The sequence below is a fragment of the Bos grunniens genome, chromosome 20, assembly GCF_055505025.1.
Source record: "Bos grunniens cultivar Pamir isolate PY7600 chromosome 20, Bosgru_T2T1.0, whole genome shotgun sequence".
Taxonomy (NCBI): Eukaryota; Metazoa; Chordata; class Mammalia; order Artiodactyla; family Bovidae; genus Bos; species Bos grunniens.
Genome location: NC_141184.1, coordinates 36287892 through 36313008, shown reverse-complemented (window position 1 = coordinate 36313008; position 25117 = coordinate 36287892). Strand labels below are relative to the sequence as shown.

Here is a 25117-nt window from a genome sequence, read left to right as displayed (position 1 = left end):
CTTAGCATATTACTGTGGAAGCAATGGCCTCTCAATGAATGGAGGACATTCCAACTTGTTCTAACTCTGAGCACATATCGCATTTCTACACACCAAGTACAGAAGGAACTCCTCTGCCAATGGCAACAGATCATATATTGATCATGAAATGCTGAGGGATTAAGTCTAGTGACAAGTTTCCATTGGCCAGGAAATCAGGGTTAAGGAGTAGCTTACTAAAATGAGCCATTAAGATCAGGAAGGTGGAGACTAAATTACTCACTGCTCCTCACCAATTCCCGGTAATTCCCAAAGAAAAATGACCTGTTCATTTTTCTCCAAAGCACCAATTACCTTGGTTTTTTTTTCTATGTGATTTTTTTTCCTTTATTGTTCTTTCCACTTCTTACCTTCACTTTGGTAAGTTCTCAAGGGCAGCAATGCCAAGAGGAATGTTGTCTGCAAGACTGCAAAGAGAGCCATAGGGTCTCGCCTCCTGAAAAAGATAAAATGCAAAGAAGAGAAATTTAATTTTAGATGTGAGCAGGTTTCTTTGAACCTATTGTGGAAGATAATGACATTAAAGGCTTCCATTCTGGGACTTTCCTGGTGGTCCCGTGGTTAAGAATCCACCTTCCAATGTAGGGGATGAGGGTTAGAATCTTAGTCTGGGGAACTAAGATCCCACATGAGGTGGGGCAGCTAAGCCCATGCACCACAATTAGGGAAGCCCTTGCTCTGCAACCAAAGATCACTCATGTTGCGACGAAGACCCGATGCAGACACACAAATAAAAACAAATAGGTAAACTTTAGAACGGCTCCCGCTCTCCTCTCCTCCTTATATCCACACCCCTTGTCACTGTGAATTTGGAGTCCTCTTCCAGCCCCACCCCACGATGAGCTGATTTTCCTGCTGCATCTGACTTGCTCTGGCTCATAAATGAGGCAGAAGTGATAATGTGTCCCCTTGGAGCCTGGGCCTCAAAAGACTTTCTGTATTTCCTCTTTTGTGTTTCCGCCTCTGGCACGAAAAGGACATTTCTGGGCTATTCTATTGGCTCCAAAAGGAGGATGAGTAACACAGGAGACAGAGGTGAGTCACCTGCGCTGCTCCAGCCCGGCCAGCCGAGGTCAGAAAGCAGAGGGCAGCTTTCCCAGATGGGACGCTGAGGCTGTGTGGCAACAGGTAATGGAGTCACCAATCTCTTCACACCAGGCAAAGTTTGGTGAAGAAAGATAGGGCAGAAAAACCCAGCCACACTCTCAGAAGAGCTCCATTCAAACTGATGCCTTGCAGGGGAGTCACCTCCCCTCTTCCCTGTCTCTCTCCTTAAAATGTCAGCTGAGAAATGCACACACGTCTCTGAAGGGGACAGGCAGAGCGGCATTGTTCTTGTTCAAGAGACCTTCTGGCACTCTTGTCTTCCAAGAGGGTTATGAACTACAGGCCAAAACAGCTCTGCTGATTCATCAGGTCTCTGACCGTTGTACAATGTGAGGGCACAACAAATAAGCTGGATGGTCTCAAGAAGGCTAATATGTTCTTCACTTAATAATAAACACGTTAGTCAGGGGAAGTACTGAATTTCACTTTTCTACTGCAAACTCTGACTCATCGCAGAGAGAAACAAAGAAAAATTCAAAGTCAACTTTTACCTCCATCTAGTCTGCTTAGGGTCATCAAAAGCTAGATGTTCTGTGAGCCAGATCATCCATTTTCACTGCCCACACTATCCATTTGTTTTCTTCAAACAGCATTTTACACGAAATGGGAACAATAGTGAAGACAGGAAGAGGGTAAACCAAACCAGTCAATTACTCTCGAGTGGGCAGATCTGCTTACACAGGCGCAAAAGTCTGCAAACGACAGCTTTTCTTCCTGATCCTTTAAGCACCGCTTTCTGCTACTTCAACTGTTGACAACAGGTCATTCACACCCTGCTGAAATCCATTCACACCCTGCTGAAATGTCTACAGACAACTTCAGATGGGTTCCTACTACAACTGAATATCAAAGCTGGGAGGAAGACTGACTCAAGAGAAAAGAGTTTCTGCTGAAAACCAAAGTGAAGGCAAGGAAAATGCCACAGTGGGGTTTTGACACTCACTGTGCATTTAAATATCCATCCAATCCTGGTCTATGGCACAGGGTCCCATCCTCCTAACATGTACATCACACAAGAACACAAGACTCACCATAGTGAGAAGAGTGTGCATGCTAAGTCGCTTCAGTTGTGTCTGACTTTTTGCAACCTTATGAACTGAAGCTCACCAGGCTCTTCTGTCCACGGGATTCTCTAGGCAAGAATACTGGAGTGGGTTGCTATTTCCTTGCTCATCCCCTCAATTCAAAAGCAGGTAATTCCAGGGGCAGGATGCATGCTGCCTGTGTCCCCCACATGAAAGGGCTATTTAAGATGTTTCTTAAAAGGTGGAGTCTCAGTAAATCAAATATTTACCAAGTCACAAAAATTAAACAAGTCATGGGGCAAAGAAACTTAAAACTAGGAGTTAGAGGCCACCTACCAGTTAAGGGTAACCAGAAACTAAAGAACACAAGTTCTCATATAACAGAATTGAAGATATGGTAATTTACAAAGGACCTATGTCTATGGTCTGGGTAGAATCACCAGGACAGTCCTGTCTGAAGCCCTGCCCTTTCCCACCATCTCACATGGCTGGTTGTGAAACTGGGGACCTCAGCTCCAGCTGCCATCGAATGTCCTGGTTTTCTTTTCATCAGTTCTCACAGGCATGGTTTTACAACCCACTGGACAGGGGGCAGCTGTGACCCAGTGGTCACCGCCTGCACAGAGCATAGTGGTTTTGTCCAGTGCTGTGACTAGGCAGCCACCATCCAGATACTGCAGGCTCCAGATCACTCAGAACATTTTGCAGAAGGACTAGGAGTCCTAGCTGTTGTCTGAAAATCTTCCAGTAAAATCAATAACGTTTATTGAAACCTGCAGAGCAAGAGTCATGAGGGAGAACCTTCCAGGGAGCCCTGTGGAGCTCCTCCCTGCTGTGGAGCTCCTCCCTGCTGTGGAGCCCCCTCTGGGAAATGCCCTGTGAACAGGTTTCCTGCAGGCACAGAGCCTGACACTGTGGGAAAAACACAGATACCAGGAATTCTTATCCAAGGCCCCAGGTGACTGGACACACAGCCCACGCGGTTCCCCTCCACCCTTCCTACGTCAGTCTTCCTCGGGTGATCCAATTCTGAGTGCATCAGCTCTTCCCTGTGTGACCCGGAGGTGAGGGGGTGAGCTGTGCAAACGTCCTGAGGTGCTGAGCGCTGGGCATAGTCAAGACACAACACAGAGCCGGGGCTTGGAGGGGGCAAGGAGGTGAGTGACAGGAGAAATCAGACAGCACACAGAAAGGGAGAGCAGGCAGGGAAAACACTTAAGAAACTTTGGCTTCTACTTGGAGTGAGATGGGAGCTGCTGGTGAGTTTTAAACAAAGGAGTAACGTGGTCTTGCACAGGAAGGACCCTGAATGAGAAGAGACTGAACAGGGCAAGAGTGGCAGGAGCAAGCTCAGGCCGTGGTCCATGGGAGACAGATGTTGGCTTAGACCCCGGGGGTGCAGGGACGGCAGTGATGCTGGGAAGGGTGATGAAATTCGGGAGAGATTTTACAGACAGAGCTGGCAGAACGTGTGGGGTGGTGACAAACTGAGACATCACGGGTGGCTCTCAGAATTCTGGACTGCGTGCCTGGAAAATGGAATCACCACTAACAGAGAAGCAGAAGAATGATTCAGTGGGCTGTATCAGGGACTGCATGTGTGACATCTTAACTTCAGATGCTTACTTGATATTCAAATGAGACGTCAAGTAGCCAGCTAGCTACACACTGTGGAGTCCATGGAAGGAGTCCTGGCTCGGGGGACAAACCCAGGGGTTTTCAGTGCACACGTATAAAGCCACAGGACTGGATGATCTCCAAGAGGAGAACAGACAGAACAGAGAAAGAGGTCCGAGCATGTAGTTCTGGGGCACTTCACACTGTGTACCGTGCCCCCTGACCAGATCAAAACAAAAACCTGGGACCAGGCTAGGCTCTCCTACATCACTTCAAGGATGAGGGCTGGTGTGTCCGGCATCAGCTGGCCGCTTGGCACGTTCCCCCCACCGGCTCTCAGGGCTTGGTTTTTCCTCCAAAGCTCTGCTTAATTCCCCAGTCCTCCCATTCATTCAACAGGCTTTCTCTCTCTACAACTGTGAGGGAGAAGCAACGCTGCATCTAATTTGCAATGAGAAAAGGAAGTCTGGGAAGTACCAGGTGGCAGAATTCACACAGGAAAAATACTTTTCTGCCTCAACTGCATGCCTTTGTCCTTACTCAAATTGTTCTCTCTCTCTTTTTAAAACCTTTTTAATTTTGTATTGGGGTATAGGCAATCAACACTGTTTTGACAGTTTCAGGTGAACAGGGAAGGGACTCAGCCATACACGTACGTGTATCCATTCTCCCTTAAACTCCCCTCCTATCCAGGCTGCCACCTAACGTTGAGCAGTTTCCTGTGCTATTACGGTAGGTCCTTGTTGGTTATCCATTTTAAATGTAGCAGTGTATACATGTCCATCCCCAGCTCCCTAACTGTCCATTACCCTCCCCATCGGCAATATGTTATTTCTCTTTAAAAAAATAATCCTAGTGTTTTAAAATTGAAGTATAGTTGATTTACAATATTGTGTTAGTTTCAGGTATATAGCAGGCAATTTGGCTACACACACACACATATATAGTCAGATTATTTTCCATTATAGGTTATTATAAGATACTGAATATAGTTTTCTGTGCCACACAGTAGTTCCTTGTTGCTTATCTATTTTATGTAGATAAGTTTGTAGTATATAATTTGTACCAAATCATTAGGACCATAGGATTAATGGATATAGACCAAATCTTTTATTTCTATTTTTCAGATCTCCATTATTCCCACCCAGACTATGAGTGCCTGAGGACAGGCTTGGATCTTATTCCCCACTGTCTATCACAGTTCCAGAATATAGTTGCTACCCAGTCAATATCCATTTAATGAGTAAAAACTTGTACCAATTTTCTTGCATTCTTTCTTCTTTGCATTAAATTTTAATTAAAATAGATTCCTTTTCAGGCCTGTCTACATTTTCTGTTGTCAAATGTTGCCTAATTCATACATGTCTTTCACTGACATTCTTTCTCTGGGGGGAAAATGGGAGGAAAGAAAAGAAAAATCACCCACTTTTTTGTAGAACTTCTCATTCAAATCTTGTCTCTTTGCAAAAAGAAGTTGGCCTTTGAACATCCCTCAGTATAAATACATGTGTAGTAAAAGCACGGATTTTGAAAAATCTGTCCCTCTTCGTCAGCGCTTCTTGTTCAGTCATTACTGAAATATTTATTCCTGGGAAGTTTCCCCACTGCAAATAATCCCCATGAGAAGCAGTTTAATCAGTCACTTGCTTCCCAAGAACATGGGTGTGTTGCCAACCTCTTCAAAACTGGCTCGGTGCCCTGATGATGTTATATGCAAATACTATTTTAAAGAAAGAAGCTGTTGAAACAGGATATGTGCCCAGTGTGTGTATCTTATGGAAGAGTTCTACGTGGCAGTACAAACAGTTGCTCACTTCTTAGAGAATCCCCACATTTTCCAGGTCTCATTCTTCTTATAGTTTTTTAAAGAGCCCTGCCTTTGAATGGACTTCCCTTGTGGCTCAGAAGGTATAGAATCTGCCTGTAGTGCAGGAGACCTAGGTTTGATCCCTGGGTCGGGAAGATCCCCTGGAGAAGGGAATGGCAACCCACTCCAGTTTTCTTGCCTGGAGAATCCCATGAATAGAGGAGCCTGGAGGACTAAAGTCCGTGGGGTTGTAAAGAGTCGGACACGACTGAGCAAGTAACACTCTGCCTTTGAAAGGGCCTCCACTGTTACAGCGTAGGGCTGGTAACCCACAGGGTAATTTCACTCCAATTTCACCATCCCTTCCTCCTCCAGAGGTATGCCCAGGGTTCAAGCACTTTTCTCTTGCTCTCTAAACCTACCCAGGTAAGTGTTTCTACCAGTTGTGTAAGATCAGTCCTCAGTTATGAGGCTCAACTGACTCACACACTGCTCGTTTGCTTTTTTAAAGCAACATTTAGTTGTGATTCCAGCTAGGAGTAAAGGTGAGTCTCTGTTGTATGTGAAGTCAAAGAACTGCAAAACCTGGACCCAAAGAACATGCAAGCATTTGGTAAATGCCAAAGGTGATACTTCATTTGAAAAAATAAATTACTCCCCCAAATGGTACTAACCCAAACATGGATGGGAAAAGGAAGCTGTAATAGTTACATACAGGTACTCTGACATAAGACTACTTAGAGTCAATCCCCCTTTTGGCACTTACTAACTGTATGACGATGGGCAAGTTACTTAAACCACCTGGGCGTTCATTTTATTTTCTGTGAAATAAGATTAAATAACCTACCTCATAGGATTGCCATGAAGATCAAATGAGATTATGAGATCATACACATAGTAAGCCCAATTAATGTTAGTTTGATCATTATTGGTATAGCTTCATTTCCTTCAACAAAATAAAATCCAGATGAACAAAGATAAAAATGCAAGACCATTAAATTTACTAGAATAAACAGAGAACCCATACAATTCAACATGAAAAAAAAAAAACCACACAATTAAAAAATGGGTGGAGAGCCTGAGTAGACATTTTTCCAAAGAAGACATACAGATGGCCAACAGTCACAGAAAAAGATGATCAACATCACTAAACATCAGCGAAATACAAATCAAAATTACAAGGATATATCACCTCATAACTGTAAGAATGCAAATGCTGATGAGAATGTGCAGCAAAGGAAATCTTTTGCATTTTTTTTAATTTTAGCTTTAATTGGAGGATACTTGATTAGAATGTTGTATTGGTTTCTGCCCAACAATAAAGTGAATCAGTCATAAGTATACATATCCTCTTGAATTGTTGATAGGAATGTAAATTGGTACAGCCGCTATGGAAAAGAGCTTGGCAGTTAGTCTAAAAATTAAAAATTAGAACTATCATGAAAGTGAAAGTGTTAGTCGCTCAGCCTTGTCCAAGCTTTTGCAACCTCATGGACTGTAGCCCACCAGGCTCCTCTGTCCATGGGACTCTCCAGGCAAGAATAATGGAGTGGGTTTCCATGCCTTCTCCAGGGGATCTTCCTCACCCAGGGATCAAACCTGGGTCCCCTGCATTGCAGGCAGACTCTTTACCATCTGAGCTATCAGGGAAGCTTGCTATGAAGAAGCAAATTCATTTCTGAGTATTTATCTGAAGGAAACAATACTAATTTGAAAAGATATATGTACCCCTAGTTCATTGCAGCATTATTTATAATAGTCAAGCTATGGAGGCAACCTAAACGCTCATCAGTAGATAAATGGATAAACGAGATGTGGCACATATACACAATGGAATATTACTCAGCCATAGAAAAGAATTAAATCTTGGAATTTGCAATAACATGAATGGAGCTACAGATTATTATAAGTGAAACAAGTCAGAGAAAGACAAATACTATATGATTTTACTTGTATGCGGAATCTAAAAAATGAACATAGGTAATTTATAAGCAGAAACAAAGTCATAGATACAGAAAACAAACAGGTGGTCGCCAGAGGGAAGCGGGGAGAAGAGGAGGGAAATGGATGAGGGAAACTCAGACGCATAAGCTTCCTGTTACAAAATACATGAGCCACAGACATGAAATGGACAGTGCGGTGAATATAGTCAATAGCAATGTAATATCTTTGGTGACAGATGACTAGGCTTAATCATGGTGATCATTTAGAAATGTATTGAAATGCTGAATAACCATGTTGCACACCAGGAACTAACATAGTGTTGAACGCTGATTACACTTCACAAACAAACCATTATGAAAAAAAGATCAGATTTGTGGTTATCAGAGGCAGAAGGTAAGGGTAGGGAGAATTGGATAATGCAGTCACAAGGGACAAACTTCCAGTTATAAGATAAATAAATACATGGGATGTATTTATGTATGAGATAAGTAAATACAAGCATGATAAAGATCTTTAACAGTGTTTCATGTTATACATGAGAATTGTTAAAAGAGGAAAATCCTAAGAGTTTTCATCACAAGGAAAAATTTTTTCTATTTATTTTGTATCTATATGAGATAATGGATGTTCACTGAACTTACTATGATAAACATTTCATGATGCATGTAAGTAAAATCTTTATCATATACTCTACACTTATAAAGTGTTTTATTTAATTATCTCAGCAAAAATGGAAGAAACAGTTACTTGACTAATACATAGGTGAATATTTGTACAATCTGTCAAGCATGACGTGAAACCAGGAGCAAAAGTAAAGACTGCTACAACAATCAAACGAACACTGAAAATATTCTAGACATATAATAGGTCTAAAACCAAACTGGGAACAATAGTTTCAATATTCATGTCACAGGGTTATGTCCCTAATATATATAAAGCTCTTAGAAATCAATAAGAAGAAGATAAGAAACTCCAAAGAAAAACTGATAAATGACATGATTATGTAATTTATAAAAGAGAAAGAAATATTAATAACCAAAAAGAAAAAAGGAAAACTAGACACTGTCACTAATAATTAAATACATGCAAATTAAAGCTGCAATTGTTTATATCTGTGTGTGTGTCTGTGTGGTGTCCAATTGGCAAAGCTGACTTAAAAGACTTAATACCTAGCATTGGTAAGAGTTTGAAAAAGTAAGCACTGCTTGCTACTCACTGAGGCAATGACCAAAACCATCCCCAAGAAAAAGAAATGCAAGAAGGCAAAATGATTGTCTGAGGAGGCCTAACAAACAGCTGAGAAAAGGAGAAGTGAAAGGCAAAGGAGAAAGGGAAAGATATACACATCTGAACGCAGAGTTCCAGAAAATAGCAAGGGGAGATAAAGCCTTCCTAAGTGAAAAAGGCAAAGAAATAAGAGGAAAACAATAGAATGGGAAAGACTAGAGATCTCTTCAAGAAAATTACAGATACCAAGGGAACACTTCATGCAAAGATGGGCACAATAAAGGACAGAAACAGTAGGCGGACCTAACAAGCACAAAAGATTAAAAAGACGTGCAAGAATACACAGACGTGCAAGACGTGCAAGAATACATAGACGTGCAAGAATACATAGAATACACAGAAGAACTATGCAAAAAAAGTCTTAGTGACCTGGATAACCACGCTGGTGTGGTCATTCATTGAGAGCCAGACATCACGAGTATGAGGCCAAGTGGGTCTTAGGAAGCATTATTATGAACAAAGCTAGTGGAAATGACAGAATTCGAGCTGAGCTATTTCAAATCCAAAAGATGATGCTGTGAAAGTGTTGTACTCAATATGCCAGCAAATTTGGAAAACTCAGTAGGGGCCACAGGACTAGAAAAGGTTAGTTTACATTCCAATCTCAAAGAAGTGCAATCCCAAAGAATGTTCAAACTACCATACAATTGTGCTGATTCCACATGCTAGCAAGGTCATGTTCAAAATCCTTCCAGTTAGGCTTCCACAGTACATGAACCAAGAACTTTCAGATGTACAAGCTGGACTTAGAAAAGGCAGAGGAACCATAAATCATATTGCCAACATCCGTTGGATCATAGGAAAAGCAAAAGAGTTCCAGAAAAACATCTACTTCTGCTTCATTGACCATGTTAAAGCCTTTGACTTCACAACAAATTCTGGAAAATTCTTAAAGAGATGGGAATACCAGACCACCTTACCTGCCTCCTGAGAAACCTTTATGCAGGTTGAGAAGCAACAGTTAGAATTGGACATAGAAAAATGGACTGGTTTAAAATTGGGAAAGGAGTACATCAAGCCTGTATACTGTCACCTTGCTTATTTAATTTATATGCAAAGTACATCATGTGAAATTCCAGGCTGGATGAAGCACAAGCTGGATCAAGCCTGCCAGGAGAAATATCAATAACCTCAGATATGCAGATGACACCACCATAATGGCAGAAATCGAAGAGGAACTAAAGAGCCTCTTGATGAAAGTAAAAGAGGAGAGTGAAAAAGTTGGCTTAAAACTCAACATTCAAAAAACGAAGATCATGGCATCTGGTCCCATCACTTCACGGCAAATAGATGGGGAAACAATGGAAACAGTGACAAACTTTCTTTTCTTGGGCTCCAAAATCACTGCAGATGATGACTGCAGCCACGAAATTAAAAGACGCTTGCTCCTTGGAAGAAAAGCTATGACTGTATTAAAAGCTATGACATATTAAAAAGCATATTAAAAAGCAGAGACATTACTTTCCCAACAAAGGTCCATCTAGTCAAAGCTATGGTTTTTCCAGTAGTCATGTATGGATGTGAGAGTTGGATTATAAAGAAAGCTGAGTGCCGAAGAACTGATGCTTTTGAACTGTGGTGTTGGAGAAGACTCTTGAGAGTCCCTTGGACTGCAAGGAGATCAAATCAGTCAATTCTAAAAGAAATCAGTCCTGAATATTCATGGGAAGGACTGATGGTGAAGCTGAAGCTGAAGCTCCAATACTTTGGCCACCTGATGCAAAGAACTGACTCATTGGAAAAGACTCTGATGCTGGGAAAGATTGAAGGCGGGAGGAGAAGGGACGATAGAGGATGAAATGGCTGGATGCTATTACGGACTCTAAGGACATGAGTTTGATCAAGCTCCAGGAGCTGGTGATGGACAGGGAAGCCTGGTGTGCTGCAGTCCATAAGGTCACAGAGTCGCACACGACTGAGCAACTGAACTGAACTGAAGTTATAGCAGAAGTGATGCAGGGATATGAGTGAAACTGGCAGAAGAAGACACAAAAATAGATCAATGAAATAAGATAGAATCCTCAAACAAGTCCTTATATAAACAGGAATTTATTTTGCTGTAAATAATAGAATTCAAATGAGTTGGAAAAAAGTAGTATGATTATAAATATACCACATTGAATCAACTATATCTTCCCAGGCCAGGTGGTATAGCAGTAAACAATCCACTTGTCAATGCAGGGGATGCAAGAAATGTGGGTTCAATCCCTGGGTCTGGAAGATCCCCTGGAGAAGGAATGGCAACCCACTCCAGTATTCTTGCCTGGAAAATTCCACGGACAGAGAAGCCTGGCACACTACAGTCTGAGGGACTGTGAAAGAATCAGATAGAAGTGAGCACTCAGAGCCTCACTGGATCAAATGCTTAAAACTTAAGAAAAAAGTTGTGACATTTTACCTTTCATCTTATACAAAAATCTGGAATTTTGAAAAGCTAAATGTAAAACCAAAGTAATAAAAGTATTAGAAAAAAAATAAAAGCTTAGAAATAATTTTCAGGTGAAAAAGGTCTTTCTAACCTAGACAAAGCACGTAAGTGATTAGATTGCAGTCGATTACACAAACATCTAAAACTTCTTGCAGGACTTTCCTAGTGGTGCAGTGGATGGGAGTCCAGTGCTAATGCAGGGGACACTGGTTCCATTCCTGGTCTGGAAAGAGCCCACATGCAACGAAGCAATTAAGCCCAGGTATCACAACTACTGAGCCTGTGTTCCAGAGCCCAAGAGCTGCAACCACTGAAGCCCATGCTCTGCGAGAAGAGAAGCCACCACAGTGAAGAGCCTGCACACCGCAAGAAGAGTAGCCCCCACTCGCCACAGCTAGAGAAAAGCCCAGGCAGCAACGCAGACCCAGCATGGACAAAAAGAAAATAAATACATTTAAAAACAAATAAATAAAACTTCTGTGCAGCAAAAGATATTTAAAAATAAAAGCATTATGAATAAGCAAAATGTGGTATATACAAACAATAGAACATTATTCAGCCTTAAAAAAGAAGGGAATTCTGATACATTCTACAACAGGGATGAGACTTGAGGACATTTCGCTAAGTGAAATAAGCCAGTTACAAAGCTGCAAAGACTCTTCCATTTCTATGAGGTACCTGGAGTATTCATGGACTGACTGAAACGGACTGGAACGGGTGAATTCAACTCAGATGACCATTATATCTACCACTGCGGGCAGGAATCCCTCAGAACAAATGGAGTGGCCATCATGGTCAACAAAAGAGTCCGAAATGCAGTACTTGGATGCAATCTCAAAAACGACAGAATGATCTCTGTTCGTTTCCAAGGCAAACCATTCAATATCACAGTAATCCAAGTCTATGCCCCAACCAGTAATGCTGAAGAAGCTGAAGTTGAACGGTTCTATGAACACCTACAAGACCTTTTAGAACTAACACCCAAAAAAGATGTCCTTTTCATTATAGGGGACTGGAATGCAAAAGTAGGAAGTCAAGAAACACCTGGAGTAACAGGTAAATTTGGCCTTGGAGTACAGAATGAAGCAGGGCAAAGGCTGATAGAGTTTTGCCAAGAGAATGCACTGTTCATAGCAAACACCCTCGTCCAACAACAAAAGAGAAGACTCTACACATGGACATCACCAGATGGTCAACACAGAAATCAGATTGATTATATTCTTTGCAGCCAAAGATGGAGAAGCTCTATTCAGTCAGCAAAAACAAGACTGGGAGCTGACTGTGGCTCAGATCATAAACTCCTTATTGCCAAATTCAGACTTAAATTGAAGAAAGTAGGGAAAACCACTAGACCATTCAGGTATGACCTAAATCAAATCCCTTAGGATTATACAGTGGAAGTGAGAAATAGATTTAAGGGACTAGATCTGACAGATAGAGTGCCTGATGAACTATGGAATGAGGTTTGTGACATTGTACAGGAGTCAGGGATCAAGACCATCCCCATGGAAAAGAAATGCAAAAAAGCAAAACGGCTGTCTGGGGAGGCCTTACAAATAGCTGTGAAAAGAAGAGAAGCAAAAAGCAGAGGAGAAATGGAAAGATATAAGCATCGGAATGCAGAGTTCCAAAGAATAGCAAGAAGAGATAAGAAAGCCTTCTTCAGCGATCAATGCAAAGAAATAGAGGAAAACAACAGAATGGGAAAGACTAGAGACCTCTTCAAGAAAATTAGAGATACCAAGGGAACATTTCATGCAAAGATGGGCTCGATAAAGGACAGAAATGGTATGGACCCAACAGAAGCAGAAGATATTAAGAAGAGGTGGCAAGAATACACAGAACCGTACAAAAAAGATCTTCATGACCCAGATAATCACGATGGTGTCATCACTCACCTAGAGCCGGACATCCTGGAATGTGAAGTCAAGTGGGCCTTAGAAAGCATCACTACAAACAAAGCCAGTGGAGGTGATGGAATTCCAGTTGAGCTATTTCAAATCCTGAAAGATGATGCTGTGAAAGTGCTACACTCAATATGCCAGCAAATAGGGAAAACTCAGCAGTGGCCACAGGACTTGAAAAGGTCAGTTTTCATTCCAATCCCAAAGAATGCTCAAACTACCACACAATTGCACTCATCTCACACGCTAGTAAAGTAATGCTCAAAATTCTCCAAGTCAGGCTTCAGCAGTACGTGAACCGTGAACATCCAGATGTTCAAGCTGGTTTTAGAAAAGGCAGAGGAACCAGAGATCAAATTGCCAACGCCCTCTGGATCATCGAAAAAGCAAGAGAGTTCGAGAAAAATATCTATTTCTCCTTTATTGACTACACCAAAGCCTTTGACTGTGTGGATCATGATAAACTATAGAAAATTCTGAAAGAGATGGGAATACCAGACCACCTGACCTGCCTCTTGAGAAACCTATATGCAGGTCAGGAAGCAACAGTTAGAACTGGACATGGAACAACGGACTGGTTCCAAATAGGAAAAGGAGTATGTTAAGGCTGAATATTGTCACCCTGCTTATTTAACTTATGTGCAGAGTACATCATGAGAAATGCTGGGCTGGAAGAAGCACAAGCTGGAATCGAGATTGCTGGGAGAAATATCAATAACCTCAGATATGCAGATGACACCACCCTTATGGCAAAAAGTGATGAGAAACTAAAGAGCCTCTTGATGAAAGTGAAAGAGGAGAGTGAAAAAGTTGGCTTAAGGCTCAACATTCAGAAAACGAAGATCATGGCATCTGGTCCCATCACTTCATGGGAAATAGATGGGGAAACAGTGGAAACAGTGTCAGAATTTATTTTGGGGGGCTCCAAAATCACTGCAGATGGTGACTGCAGCCATGAAATTAAAAGACGCTTACTCCTTGGAAGGAAAGTTATGACCAACCTAGATAGCATATTCAAAAGCAGAGACATTCCTTTGCCAACAAAGGTCCATCTAGTCAAGGCTATGGTTTTTCCAGTGGTCATGTATGGATGTGAGAGTTGGACTATAAAGAAAGCTGAGCGCTGAAGAATTGATGCTTTTGAACTGTGGTGTTGGAGAAGACTCTTGAGAGTCACTTGGACTGCAAGGAGATCCAACCAGTCCATTCTGAAGGAGATCAGCCCTGGGATTTCTTTGGAAGGAATGATGCTGAAGTTGAAACTCCAGTACTTTAGCCACCTCATGCGAAGAGTTGACTCATTGGAAAAGACTCTGACGCTGGGAGGGATTGGGGGCAGGAGGAGAAGGGGACGACAGAGGATGAGATGGCTGGATGGTATCACCGACTCGATGGATGTGAGTCTGAGTGAACTCCGGGAGTTGGTGATGGACAGGGAGGCCTGGCGTGCTGCAACTCATGGGGTCTCAAAGAGTCGGACACAACTGAGCGACTGAACTGAACTGAACTGGAGTATTCATAGAGACAGAAAGCAGAATTACGGTTGTGAGGGGCTAGGGAGAGAACGGGGAGTTATCATTTAATGGGTATAGCATTTCAGTTTTGCAAGATGAAGAGTTCTGGAGATGGATGGTGGTAATGCTTGCACAACAAGAGGCATGTCCTTAATAACACAGACCTGTGTACTTAAAAACAGTTAAAATGGTAAATTTTATATTATGTGTTTTACCACAATAAAAAAATTTGGGAAAAGGAGCTTTACACTAGAAGAAATATTTGCATCATCTATAAGAGACAACAGATTAAGAAACTGAATACCTGTAGAGCTTCTGCAGTAAACAGACATAAGATAAAACAACCCTATAGAAAAGTGAGCAAAGGACATGCACAGGTAATTCACATAAGAAACACGCAATCCATAAATATTTAGAGATATTAAACTGCAGCTGCTGCTGCTGCTGCTAAGTCGCTTCAGTCGTGTCCGACTCTGTGCGACCCCATAGATGGCAGCCCACCAGGCTCCCCCGTCCCTGGGATTCTCCAGGCAAGAACACTGGAGTGGGTTGCCATTTCCTTCTCCAATGCATGAAAGTGAAAAGTGAAAAGGAAGTCGCTCAGTCGTGTCCGACTCTGTGCGACCCCATGGACTGCAGCCTACCAGGCTCCTCTGTCCATGGGATTTTCCAGGCAAGAGTACTGGAGTGGGGTGCCATTGCTTTCTGCAGCAGTATTCAGCAAAATGCAAATTAAAATGTCTTACTGAGTTTCACTCATTCACCAGATTTGAAAATTTAGATAAAAATAGATAATACCCAGTGTTAGGAAGGATGAGGAAAACAAATTCTCATGTGCTGAGTTTAAATTATTAATAGCACCTGGGGTGGGTCAGCTGTGCAATTTGAAGAGTTTTATCTATCAAAGCGAAAAATGGATAAACTGATCCACAAATCTCTCTCCTAGGATATTACACTCAGGCTTAAGCACAAAAGTGAATGCCCAATTTTCCCTGAAGCACTGTTGCTAATGCTGAATAATTTTAGTTAACTTTGATGTCGATCAGTAAGGGAAAGGATGAATAAATATCTCTAGCTAACATAATTAAAAATAAGTATTATTACTTTAGAATGTAGCCATTAATAAAAGAGGTACAGACATGACAGAGGTCTAAGACTTGGGGGTGAAAAAGTAAGCTGCACGATGATAGTAAGACCTCATTTACATTTATTAAAACATAATATTGGAGAAGGAAATGGCAACCCACTCCAGTATTCCTGTCTGAAGAACCTCATGGATAGAGGAGCTGGTGGGCTACAGTCCATAGAGTCTCAAGAGTCGCACACGACTTAGCGACTAAACCACCACGTATACATATATTTGCAAATGTATACCAAAAAAAAGTCTTGGAATAATAGGTACGAACCTGAAATTTCCCTCTTCTGAGTGAGAATAGGAGTGACAAAGTTAGTTCTACATTTCCCCCCTATACGTCATATATATATTCATTTATTATTTGTATTATTGTTAAAACATAAAAAATAAAACAGATAAACTAGAGTAAATAGCTTCTGAAAACAAATAGAAGGTTGTGAACACAGGACACAGCTTTTATAAAAGAAATCTGTGCTACAGAACTATGAGGAATCCTGCTTGGAGGGAGGGGAATTTCTCACAAGTTCTTATCTGTCTTGTATCTCCCCATTTCATATATTTTTTTCAGTCAAAGAGGACTTCCTCCAGAGAAAGCAGGGCTAGGGCTCAGTATTCCTGTAAAGTGAGCAAGATGACACTTGCTCAGCTTTCCTTCTGCTCGAGCCTACAATATTCCCACAAGGAAAACACTCTTTCCTCTTGTCAAATCACAGTACCACCTCTTTCAGAACCATGATAGTTTTCCTGATTTGGTTCCTTTTTCAGGACAAATGGGCTACAAAAAACAAGAGAGACTTTGGAACACCTCTGAGCACCACTGCAGGTGTCCCCAGTCTCTCAGGTTAAAGAGGTGGAAGGAAAAACCCAGTGTGTAAGTAAGTATTCTCCCCAGTATGGCTCCAGTCCCCACTGGACACCTAAGACGGCCGTTTCCTCTCAAGGTGGCCGTTGATACAGAAGGTTTAGACACATTTGCTGAGACAACAGGAGGCAGAACAGGTACCGCAAGGAGGCAAGTTACAGCTGAGAGTTAGCCCTATCCAACAATAAAATGTTAGGTGGTGAGCTCCCTGCCACTGGAAGCATTCTAACAATACTGAAAGCTATCAGTGGAGGTGCCAAACTCAGCATGCCCTTGAAGATTCTGAGTAGGTAACAGGCTGGAGTCCAGTGCTTTTAAAGACTCCAAGAATAATTCTGAGGCACAGCTAAGTCTGGAAACCCCTGGCCACTATGACTATTTGGTGCCCTTCACATTCAAGGGTCTCTGAGTGCAGATTAAAGCAGCTCAGGAGAGAGGCAAAGTGCTCTGAGGATAGAGTGCTACAATAATGCAGCACCATACGTGGGGGGCAGGCGGGGGGCACTCCACAAAGGGTCCTAAAGTTTGAGACACAGATAGTGGTTACAGGCAGCCTCCAAAGCCAAATCCTGACTCTGCCACTTGCTAGCTGTGTAACCACAGACAAGTTGCTTAACTTCTCTGGGCCTCAGTTTTCTCACTGATAAAATCAGAATGGGAAAACTGTTACCCACCTCAGTGGTGAAGCTTAAATCATTCTCGTGTATGTACAGTACTTAGTGCCTGATCCATAGTTAGTGTGAACGGTTATTATTTCGTAGAGGAGGAAACAGAGGCTGAGGCCATACGTTAACCTGACCCACGTCCTAAAGTCAGTTTAGACTTGAGAATAAGACCCACAGCTTCTTTCCTTCTAGCTCAAATTAAATACATGGCATTCAGTTCTATCATAGCCTCTGCCTACATTGATCCCTCCTGAGTTGGAGAATAAACTTGTTCAGAGTCTTCAAGCTTGTCAGTTACCAGGCACCCTTGCCCCGTGGCACTGAATCCTGTGCCTCCAGCCACAGGACAGGCAGGCAGGACAGATGGAGGCACGAGCCGGCCAAACACTGTCAAGAGAGGGCTCTCAGTGCTCCGCGACGTCACCGCCACGGAAGCCAGCTCTATGGTCTTGGACAAGTTGCTGAACCCCTCCGTGCTTTTTGCCTAGGAAAGAGCTGTCTGTAAAAGGGTGAGAGGCGGCGCGGTTACAAATACAAGGCTTCCATCGCCCAACCGGCCAACTTGGTGCTCCTTCCATTCGCTTGGCGTCTACCCCAGACACCACCGCATCCCCAAGAACTTTTATCGGCTGCACCTGCGTGTGAGCGCCTCTCGCTCCCAGGTGTACAGGGAGGTGGAGAGAGGTCGCCGACCGAGAGAGGTATGACCCTCAGGTAGGCGTTAAAGGAACGTGAGGGAAGGCTGGAGACCGCAATTAACACCCAATTAACTCTGGGGTGCTGGGAACGAGGCAAAAGTGGGTCAAATGGGAATTTTAATCCCACAAATATCCCCCGACTGCCTTGCGAAGGACGCGGTGGGATGGGGACTGTAAACGCAGGGTGGGCACCGTCGTGGTTACGCTCGGCGTGCGCTCTGGCAAGAATGAGTAGTTACGCACCCGGCCGCGGGTCACCGGCGAGGACCCCTCGAAACCCCTTCTCGGGGCAGAGCGAACCCCCCAGCCCAAGCAAACGCGAGGCCTCGGGGCACCGAGCAGGAGAGCAGAGTGCTGAACTCCGGGCCGCGTCCAGACGGCAGGGGCCGGCGGAGAATCCACCGAGGGAGGCGGCGCGCGCGGAGGCGAGCGGGGCGCGCGGTCGGGTACTCACCCCGCGGGCCGAGGGCTCCGCGAGCCGGGCCGAGTCGTCGGCGGCTGGGCTGCCGAACCGCGGTGCGAGACCCGGGAGAGCGCGGGTGCGGACGTGCAGGGCCGGCCCCGCGCCTGGCCTATGAATCAGCTGCGGGGCGCGCGCCCAGGGGCGGGAATTACGGGAAAGCCGCGGGGGAGGGCAGAGGGCCGAGGACTTTTGCAATTTCCCGTCTCGCTGCGCACTCTTGGCACTCTTGGGCCCCACAGGAATTCTCTTCCTTTGGGTCCCCCGGGGGGAGAGCGGATGGGACCCTGCAGAGGTGCGGGACCCCGGGCCTCGGCGGCCGGGCGGGGACCGGTGGGAAAGGAAGTGGGCGAGGCCTGGGAAGGAAAAGTGGAAACCGAAAACGGCGGGCCGGGCACCCGGGCGGGGGCTCCGGCCCCCGCAGGCTGGCCACCCGGGCGGGAGCAGAGCGGAGCGAAGCGGGTGGGATCCCGCGGGGCCACTTGTTATCCCGGCCTGGAGGCACACCCCCTGGGCTTCCCGGCAGAGATTCTTTGGGCACACACAAGCGCTCCAGGCAAACTTCCGACTGTGTGGGGTTCAGAGCAATAAAATTTGAGTTCTAGGATCCTGGTTCGCGTTCCTCCCTAGAAACTCCCTGGCAGATACAGTTGTCCTTGCAGTAACTGTCCCATAGCCTTACACAAAGAGCTATGTGTGCTATAACGTGGCTTACTTTTTCTCTTAATAATGCCATTTAATCTTTGAAATACGTATTCAAATACAGGGCCCTTGAAATGCATATTTGCCCTCTCTTCATAGTTACATGGGGGCTTACCTGGTGGTACAGTCGGTAAAGAATCCGCCTGCAATGCAGAAGAGCCTGGTTCCATCCCTGAGTGTGGACGATCCCCTGGAGAAGGAAATAGCAACCCACTCTAGTATTCTTGCCTGGGAAATCCCACGGACAGAGGAGCCTCGCAGGCTACACAGTCCATGGGGTTGCAAGAGTTCGACAAGACTTAGCCACTAAACCACCACCACCAAGTTGTATGATGGACTAGCTAAAGGCATACCCACCTGGGGTCTGGTATGGAAACCATCTAAATACAGCTGCTGTGGTGCTGCCTTTGGACCCAGAGGGAGATTGGTGGGGCTGGGGTGTTGGACAGGGGTGCCCTGCAGCTCTGAAGTCTTGTCCATGGGACCTGGCTCTGGGCGACTAAGACTGATGAGATTCAGGTGCTGCAAAGTACCACAGTGATTGGGAGAACTAGGAGTAATGGAGAAGGACCACCCATGAATCGTATCTTAAGAATCACTTCTTGAATTGACTGAATGGCTCAAAATGTCAGAATCAGTCCAAATGATTTTATGTTTAAAGCCCAAATACTTTTATGTTTGTCCACGTTTATAGCTCCTCCCAATGCCATCCCAGGGAAAGAGTTCTTTTTAGATAGGTTGTGTCTGATGATGCCAGGAAGACCATGGTGCATACAGTAAATATTTAATGATAATGAAGGTAAAGGTACTCTTGTCTAAATAAATGTAAGGTACTTTGCCACACCTCTCATTAAGGGTTTTAAAGAGTCCATTAGTTTAGCCATCTGGCTATGGAAGCTCTGTCAAACCAGGTCCTGAGGGTGAGGAAGGCTTTCTGATTGACTTTTTCATAGCGTGAAAAAAAAAAAAATAGTGTGATGAATTTCTGCAAAGTGAGTCTTAAGTTGCTTTGGGTTCCTCTAACAATTGAAAGAAACTGAGTTGCAAAATATTCCCTGCTGTTGGTTCAGGACCCTCCAGTCCCCTGGTGAAATTCTAAATTGGCCCCCTTACACAAAGGTCAAGGAGAGGCCGGCCCATTCAGATTGGTTCAGTTCAGTTGCTCAGTGTGTCCGACTCTTTGTGACCCCATGGACATGGACAGGGGCTTCCCTGTCCATCACCAACTCCCAGAGCTTGCTCAAACTCATGTCCATTGAGTAAGTGATGCCATCCAACCATCTTATCCTCTGCCATTCCTTTCTCCTCCTGTCTTCGATCTTTCCCAGCATCAGGGTCTTTTCAAATGAGTCAGTTCTTCACATCAGGTGGCCAAAGTATTGGAGTTTCAGCTTCAGCATCAGTCCTTCCAATGAATATTCAGGACTGATTTTGTAGGTGGCAGTTTAAATAAGCAAGGAACTTACATAGGAGGCTTGTCTCCCACAGTAGCAAGATGAATACATCTCCACATCTCCTCACCCAGCTGCCAGAATCTTAAAAGTTATATAGAAGCCTTAATGGGGTTCAGTCCTGTGTACAGACCCCATGATCTTAATAACACATTGTTCTGTCAAGGTTGCATCCTTGAAAATGGCTCCTGGTACAGATACAGCCAGCAGAACATATATTCCAAGGACAGGGGAGGGGATAAGGAGGCTCTGATTGTCTGGGGTTGGAGGGTCAACCAGAGGGGACATCCTCTCGATGACATCCTTCCACAGGTGTCCACATAAAATTCACTTATTTTGTGCACCATTCTAATTCCTTGCATATACTCCTCTTTCTAGAGACTAGTTAGTATAGCATCTGTAAATCTGTGATCATTCCCTTAGGATGATGTGTTAGGTTGAATAGTGTCGTCCAAAAATTCATGTCCACCCAGAATTTCAGAATATGACCCCATTTGGAAATATAGATTTTGCAAATTTCATCAAGTTGAGCCTGAATTAACCCAATGCCTTTTATTCTTATAGGAAGAGGAAAATGTGGACACAGAAACCCAGGAGGAACACCATGTGATTCCTGAGGCAGAGATTGGAGTTATTCTGCCTCAAGCCAAGGAATGCCAAGGATCACTGGCCAGCAGCAGAAGCCAGGAGAAAGGTACAGAGAAGTATGGTTTTCAGCAGAGTTTAATATGTTGTCAAAACAAAGAACATTAAACAAGTCAGGGATACATTCCTTTAAGGTTTCAAAAAAACAAAAAAAACACAAAAAAACAGATCAACACGTACACAGGGAGTTCGGATGGCCTTGGCACCTGGAAAGGGAGTCTTGTTATTGAACGAGTATCAGCCCTGGTATCCCAGGAATGGAGGCGTTTAATGATGCATTTAATCTTTATTTTTAACATGGACATTCTTCTGGTCAGTGCTCCCTTTTCTTTCATAATTAAAGCAGATGGACAATGTATTTTTTTTCTGAATTTTTTTTTAATTGAAGGATAATTGCTTTACAGAACTGTGTTGGTTTCAGCCAAACATCAATATGAATCAGCTGTAGGTATACATGTGTCCCCCTCCCTCTTGAACCTCCCTCCCATCTCCGCCCCCACCCCACCCCTCTAGGTTGTTACAGAACTCCTGTTTGAGTTCTCTGTGTCAGAGACAGGCTGCATTAGTTAGCATTAAATTCAGGTTAACTTGTGTATAAGCCAGAATGACTTCCCTAAATACCTCAATATGCAAAAATTTCCTTTAATCATTTCCCTGTCCCTTTTTCATTCTCTGTCTGTCTCCTAGATGTTGGCCTGTCCCAGGGCTCCATCGTTGATTCTCTCCTCTGAATCCACAGTCTCCCGAATGATCATGTCCATGCTTCTGATTTCCATGGTCACTTGTGCTCCGATGAACCTTGAATCTTCCTCTCCATTGCAATTATTTCATCTGAACTACAGACCAACTTATTTGTACATCAAAATCAATATGTTCAAGTTCAAATGCTTCAGTTTTCCACCTTTGATTCTCTTATATTAAGTGAATGCCCCAACATTTAACTCAGATACCAAATCAAAAAACCTGGGAATGATTCTTGATCCATCCTTCCTCATGTTTCACCAGAAAGTCTCATATATGTAACTATTGTTGTCAAAATCTTGGCCCCCTGTCCACCGGTGCCAGTAAGAATACGGAAACAGAGTTTGGAGGAAATAGAAAAATGGCTTTATCTTTGCCCAGCAAAGGGGAATACATAACAGGCTAGCACCTCAAGTACTGCACCCCATCTCTTGGGAATAGAGAGAGGGTTTTATATCCTCATGAAGGTCTAGCATTTTTATTCTTTCTTTGCAAAGTTTCAAAACAACTACAGCTGGCCTGAGGCAACTCAGCAACTGGGTCTGGTTTCCCTGAAATAATTGGCCCGTGGCCTTTTTTTCTGAAATGCAGAATGCTCCAAGCGATTGTAAGGGAACAAGAATGCCAGGTGTGGGGTATAATCAATACGGAGTCAGAGAGTAATTAGCTTTGTGAAGGACAAGCCCAACTTCAAGTGTTTGTTAGTAGTAACAGCTAAAGAATGACCAAGATTGTTTAACTCTTGCAAGCCTGTTTGGCTTGTATGTGTGAAAGGCCATTCACTCATTTCCATTTTTGCTGCAACACTATGGCAGGAGAGACATGAGTGGAATGTTAGTTAGCCTTACCCTATCCAGTTTCTCAGGGGAAATACAGTCCTATAAGTATCAGGAATATTACATAGATCTGTCTATGGATGTAGATATGGAAGAGAGCATGGCAACCCACTCCAGTATTCTTGCCTGGAGAATCGCCATGGACAGAGGAGCCTGGTGGGCTACAGTCCATGGGGTCAACAAAGAGTCGGACACGACTGAAGCAACTTAGCACACACATAGATATAGACGTATGAAATCATCTATGTAAGCTGTGAAATATAAATTATTATTCTATTTGTTAAACTGCTACAAGTATCTATAATTACATATTTGGCAGTATTTGATAACCAGACTGATGGAATTTGAAGGAATTGGGAGTTTTCTGAAGAAAGTGGCTTCATCAATAAGTAGTGGATGATGATTTACAATTACCTTCATGGATAAGAATTCTCTATTTCTTTTTGGATGTTATCACATTTGATATATTAAAGATTCACTTTTAGGTTTTAAAGCATGCTTCTGTGGTTATGATTGTTGGTGACATTGGCATTATTTCTAAGAAAACAATGGAAATTAAAATGTTATTTGGTAAATGTATTCTTATATTGCAAAAAACAAAACAGGAATTTTGAAAAGTTTCTAATCTAAAATATATCATAAATCTTGACTAACTAAGAGACAGTTATCATTTCCAAATGTGTATGTTTTTTAAAAAAATCAAAAGCAAACAAAAAAGGGAGCTGACAATGACAAAGCAAGATGTTAAATATTATAGAGCCACATGGAGCTTTCATATTTTAGAATTTCAGAAGATTCCTTTAAGTACTTAAGTATGAATTGTTTTCCTTCAGTGTCTGTTAAGTGGATTTAAGTGAGGGATAACAGCATCCTTAATAGTTCTAAAGGAGTTTCTTGGTTGAACTAAATGTTAGTGGAAGATTGGTTGAAGGATTGATTGCTTCTACACATTCCACCCTCTCCTGCGTATTCCAATAGTTTTCACACCTTATTCCAGATATCATCAGAAACCAGACCATAGAAGTGTTAGTCGCTCAGTTGTGTCTGACTCTTTGTGATTCCGAAGACTGTAGGCTGCCAGGGTCCTCTGTTTATGGAATTCTCCAGGCAAGAACACTGGAGAGGGTTACCATTCCCTTCTCCAGAGGATCTTTCTGACCCAGGGATCCAACCCAGGTCTCTTGCACTGCAGGTGGATTCTTTACCGTCTGAGCCACCAGGGGAGCATTTTGGATTTTTTTCTTTTTTTTCTTTTTGCTCCATGGGCTTTAGAGATACTGTTGAATATGTGTTTGCTTGGATAACTGCTTTTATTCTTTTGGCCTGTGGTTATGGAGATTAATAAAAATGAGCATAGTAATTAATACTACAGGACAGACCATTAATCCAGTCAGGAAGGAAGTACTTTGAGGGAGAGTCAGGTGGGAACTTTGGAAACTTTTGAAAATGATTTGCTAACCTTGACCTAAAATAAAACTATAGTCATGTTTGTATTGATATTTAAACAGCATCTCTTATTGAGAGCATGTAGTTGGAAGTTTTTTAAAAAGTACATTCTCTGCATTTTAATTTGATAGAGGGTGTTTAGCACACTTACATTTAAGGTAATTATTGATATGACTGAGTTAAACCTATCACTTTTCTATATGTTTTCTCTTTCATTCTCCCTGCTTTTTGTCCTTCTGTTTCTCCTTTTCTGCCTTCTTTTACATCATTTGAATTTTTAAAAGAATTTTATTTTAAATTTGCCTTTTGGGTTTTTGTTGTTCCTCTTTACAGAACTTTTTGGTATGTGGCCTAATGGATTAAGATATACATCTTTAATTTTTACTGTTTGCTTGAGATAATATTAAACCACTTCACCTACCAGGTCCATTTAACCATGCTTCTTGTCCTTTATGTTATAATTATAAAATGTATTATGTTTATGACAAGATAAAACTGGCATGCAATATGTATTTTAAAGAAATTAAGAGGAAAAATAGTCCTTTCTATTTACATGTTTACCTTTACCCCAGTGTTCTTCAGTCTTCCCAGAGAGCCGAGTTTTCATCTGTTCTTGTTTCCCTAAGCCTGAAGGATTTCCTTTAGCATTTTCAAGTGCAGATATGGAGATACACTCTCTTAGTCATGTGTGTGTGTTTAATGTCTTTACTTCATCTCGTCCAGCTTCCCTGGTGACTCAGATGGTAAAGAATCTGCAATGTGGGACACCCGGGTTGGATCCCTGGGTTGGGAAGATCCCCTGGA

At 43.0% G+C, this 25117-nt stretch overlaps 2 protein-coding genes and 1 long non-coding RNA gene across 7 annotated transcripts in view; 1 reads left to right on the top strand and 2 right to left on the bottom strand.

The window, feature by feature from the left end:
• The window catches only part of OSMR (oncostatin M receptor), a 68419-nt gene extending 49059 nt beyond the window's left edge, over positions 1-19360 (bottom strand). The window contains exons 1-2 of one of the 3 annotated variants that reach the window (XM_086361505.1): positions 19310-19360; positions 390-475 (exon numbers count right to left, since the gene is read on the bottom strand). In XM_086361505.1, coding sequence (XP_086217631.1) covers positions 390-462 — 73 coding nt within the window. In that variant the 5' untranslated portion in view covers positions 463-475; positions 19310-19360. Of the gene's footprint in view, positions 1-389; positions 476-18275; positions 18840-19309 lie in introns of those variants that run through there. The other 2 variants (XM_086361506.1, XM_086361507.1) reach the window with 2 other exon arrangements.
• LOC147350248 (uncharacterized) overlaps positions 17652-25117 on the top strand; it is a 274444-nt gene continuing 266978 nt past the window's right edge. For 2 of the 3 annotated variants that reach the window (XR_015148678.1, XR_015148676.1), the window contains exons 1-2: positions 17741-18048; positions 21210-21339. This is a non-coding gene — a long non-coding RNA (uncharacterized LOC147350248). Of the gene's footprint in view, positions 18049-21209; positions 21340-25117 lie in introns of all 3 variants that reach the window. The other variant, XR_015148677.1, reaches the window with a different exon arrangement.
• Positions 18268-20699, bottom strand: LOC147350251 (uncharacterized). The gene is made up of 2 exons (XM_086361151.1): positions 20661-20699; positions 18268-19023 (listed from the first exon to the last, which is right to left on the bottom strand). Exons 1-2 carry the CDS (start codon positions 20697-20699, stop codon positions 18268-18270), a joined length of 795 nt encoding a protein of 264 aa, XP_086217277.1.

Bases quoted from the DNA above. Each gene is read 5' to 3' on its own strand.
- LOC147350251 (XM_086361151.1), bottom strand. From the start codon at position 20,699: ATGTATTCATCTTGCTACTGTGGGAGACAAGCCTCCTAT. The intron at 19,024-20,660 runs GTAAGTTCCTTG...GTGTGCCCAAAG, and splicing joins GTGGGAGACAAGCCTCCTAT to AATCTCTGCCGGGAAGCCCA.